The sequence below is a fragment of the Nematolebias whitei genome, chromosome 18, assembly GCF_014905685.2.
Source record: "Nematolebias whitei isolate Nwh7 chromosome 18, NemWhi1, whole genome shotgun sequence".
Taxonomy (NCBI): domain Eukaryota; kingdom Metazoa; phylum Chordata; class Actinopteri; order Cyprinodontiformes; family Rivulidae; genus Nematolebias; species Nematolebias whitei.
Window position 1 is genome coordinate 19,276,132 of NC_056515.1, and position 3,832 is coordinate 19,279,963.

General features: G+C 43.6%; 1 protein-coding gene across 1 annotated transcript in view; it reads left to right on the forward strand.

Annotated features, from left to right (window-relative positions):
- gfra2b (GDNF family receptor alpha 2b) overlaps positions 1-3,832 on the forward strand; it is a 69,159-nt gene that overhangs the window by 63,700 nt on the left and 1,627 nt on the right. The window contains exons 6-7 of the mRNA XM_037692616.1: positions 863-928; positions 2,862-2,960. Coding sequence (XP_037548544.1) covers positions 863-928; positions 2,862-2,960 — 165 coding nt within the window. The remainder of the gene's footprint in view (positions 1-862; positions 929-2,861; positions 2,961-3,832) is intronic.

The window sequence follows — 3,832 nt, forward strand, 5'->3', positions numbered from 1 at the left end:
GTGGGTGTGTGTGTGTGTGTGTGTGTGTGTGTGTGTGGGTGTGTGTGTGTGTGTGTGTGTGTGTGTGTGTGTGTGTGTGTGTGTGTGTGTGTGTGTGTGTGTGTGTGAGAGAGAGAGAGAGAGAAAGAGAGAGAGAGAGAGAGAAAGAGAGAGAGAGAGAGAGAGAGAGAGAGGGGGGGGGAGTCATAAGCATGTGTCTTTGCCATCTTTACTGCTTCATTGCAATGATAGAAACCTTTTATCTGTGTTTTTAGCCGTTTTCTTTCATTTAAATAACAATAAAAGGCTTATTTGGAGAATTTTAGTTTGGTTTAAAAGGGTAAATTGTTATATAGCAGACTCACAGTTCACTTTTAAACTTTTAAATAGGCCTTCAGATGAGGTTGCACTCACAAACATCACCTCTCAGTACGCATGCTGAAGTTGGCCAATCAGAATAAAGCAGGTTTTAAGGAAGGATAATGTTAAAAGACCAGGAGATTACATGGTGCGTTTCAGAAAGAGGCCTAATTTAGATGATGAATAACAAGTAGAGTAACATAATGATGTTCTGTAATGTCTATCATGCAGAGTGGAAACAGTGAAAAAATATAGAGCAAGAAACAAGCACAAAAGACTTAAACAAAAGTCATTTACACTGTGTGGAAAGAATTTAAATTTCTTTCTCTCTCGCTCTCTTTAATGTTACTTCTTATCTGTGGTAGACAAAAACCTTTTAGAGATAGTATTTCTTTTTATTAATATCCTCAGTTCTCGTTTACATCTTCAACGAGTACTTTTCATTTGAGCAAGTCACTCAAATGGTAATAGCTGTTATATGTTACACATTATATTAGAATAATGAGTTGTGTGTGTCTCACAGAGAGTTGGTGTTTTTCAGGATGGAGGTCAGAAGTGCATCCCCTCTGATGACTTTGAGTGCGAGGAGGTGAGTACTTCTAATTATTAGCATCTTAATGTTTTATAATTTATAGGTGGATCCAATAAGCTTTCAAGTATTGTGTGTATTCATACCATGCTTTATGGATCTGTCATGCACACACAGACTCTGGTGGTGGACAGAATATTAAAACATTTATTGCAGACTCTCCTGTCAGCATGTCCTGTTCCCAATTGAAACAACTTTACCCTGATGGTTGGTTTATTTCAAAGTAGCTGAAAAGGCTAGAACTTGTACATTACATTTTTAGCTGTTTCCATACAATAAATGATCCCTTGAAATATTGACATTTGTAAAAAAAATTAATTAACTTAAGTAAAAGAGTAGAGATAGAGATTTTGATGACGGATTTGTGTATCCATCCTCTTTCTTCCTCTTATCCGGGGTCGGATCGCAGTGGTAGCAGCTTAAGTAGGGAGCCCCAGACTTCCCTCTCTCCAGCCACTTGGTCCAGCTCCTCCAGGGGAATCCCAAGGCGTTCCCAGGCCAGCTGAGAAACATAGTCCCTCCAGCGTGTCCTGGGTCTTCCTCTGGGTCTCCTCCTGGTGGGACGTGTCCGGAACACCTCACCAGGGAGGCGTCCAGGAGGCATCCTAACCAGATGTCCGAGCCACCTCAACTGGCTCCTCTCGACATGGAGAAGCAGCGGCTCTACTCTGAGTCTCTCCCGGATGACCGAGCTTCTCACCCTGTCTCTAAGGGAGAGCCCAGACACCCTGCGGAGAAAACTCATTTCAGCCGCTTGTATCCAAGATCTTGTTCTTTCGGTCACAACCCAAAGCTCATGACCATAGATGAGGGCAGGAACGTAGATCGACCGGTAAATAGAAAGCTTCATCTTTTGACTCAGCTCTCTCTTCACCACAACAGACAGCGTCCGCTTCACTGCAGATGCTGCACCTATCCGCCTATCGATCTCCCGCTCCATTTTTCCCTCATTCGTGAACAAGACCATGAGATACTTAAACTCCTCCACTTGGAGCAGGACCTCCTCCCTGACCTGGAGAGAGCACTCTACCCTTTTCCGGCTTTTTTTTCCTACTTTAAAAAAAAATAATAATAATAATAATAATAGTACATAATTTAGGGCAGCACTGTGGCACAGTTGTTAGAGCTGCTGCTCTCAGCGAGCAGATTGTCTATGTTCAAATCCCGGTCCAGGTGCCTTTCTGGGTGGAGTTTGCATGTTCTCTCCATGCATGTGTGGGGTTTCTCTGGATACTCTGGTTTCCTCCCACAGACCAAAAACATGCATGTTAGGCTGATTGGTAACTCTAAATTGTCCCTAGGTGTGAGTGAGAGAGTGGATGGTTATTTGTCTCATTTGTCTCTATGTGTCCCTGTGATGGACTGGAGACCTGTCCAGGGTGTACCCCGCCCTTCGCACAGTGATTGCTGGACATGGGCACCAGTGATCCCCGCAACATGAAAAGGCAGAAGCGGGTAAAAGATAATGGATGGATGGTCTGCTGAAACGTGAACACCTTGCATCAGCCACGTTCATGCAGCTACAGTCAAGGTGCACAATACTGTTTGGGTTTGTACGTCAGCACAAACTACATGTCCTCGTTACTATACCTTCAAATGATTTCTCACTGATGTCTTGTGAAGACATTTTACAAAGGCACTGTAAAATGTGCCTTTGTTTTTATATCCCTGTCTGAAGTGCCATCACCTCTTGATGCAACTGTGGGTGTTTTTTTATTTTTTTATCTGGCAGCTCTGTCAACAGCCTCACTACACTGATTTATCCGACCAGTGCAAATAAAGCAAAGATTACCTGAAATTTCTTACCTCAATTGGTTTTGTTTGTTGCTTTAAAGCATCAGTAGCATTGTTGGTCAAATTACTTGGAAATACCAGACCTGTACAGCAAACTTTCCTGCTTAACGTTTGTGTTTCTTCCTCTGTTTTTGCTCAGACTTTGTTGGCCCAGGGTTCAATAGACTCTCAGGACTCTGCAGGGCCCAAAAGCAGCAGCCGACAATCAGCTCCACTCCTCCGCTACGTCTCCGTGACTGTGTGTGTGTTCGTTTTGCCAGCACTTCAACACTGCATCTCATAAATGTGAGCTCACACTCTCACATAATCTACATGCTTAAACAAACACACATTAACACGCTCATAAATGTCATCCAACGGACGTCTAAGCAGCAATGATGGTCTTTTCGAGGAAGGATTCTGGAGGCCGTTCAGATTAGCCATCTCTGCACCACACAGACACACACACACATACAAGCTGTGAAGGGGATGTTGGAAGGAGTTGGACTGTGCAGTGCTGTGTGTGACTAAGGGGCAAAATATGAAAGACAAGCACAGAGAGACTCTCGGGACTGTGGATCACAGTGACTTCATTTTCAATGCTCCATGTCTGCAGGGTTTGTGCGCTTTCTGCGCAACCCAGTTCGGACTCACTCCCTCTTGCTCGTCTGGATCTGACACAGCTGGGCTAAGAAGCACAGAAGGCGAGCATGTAACTGCAAACACACAATCGAACATGGCAGCATGAGGATGGGTGAAAGAAACGACAGGACTGGACAGCTGGGACAGATCCTTCCATGGTGTTTGTCAGTTCAATTTATCACTCCCCTGGAACTCCCGAGTGGCAAGAAATCTATACTACAAACATACAACACACATACACATACTGTGTCACCTTCCCCTTAGACCTCGTTAACGGCAAACAGGGTTTCCACATAGATGCTAAAACTCATGCTGTACACTGGTGTGCTTCTTGTGAGTCTTTATCTTCATTTTGTCATCAACATTCTGTACAAATTTCAATGTGGTTTATGAAAATTAAAAAGTCAAGTGGAAGAGTATATATTTCACATATGTGTATAGTTGTGTGTGTGTGTGTGTGTGTGTGTGTGTGTGTGTGTGTGTGTGTGT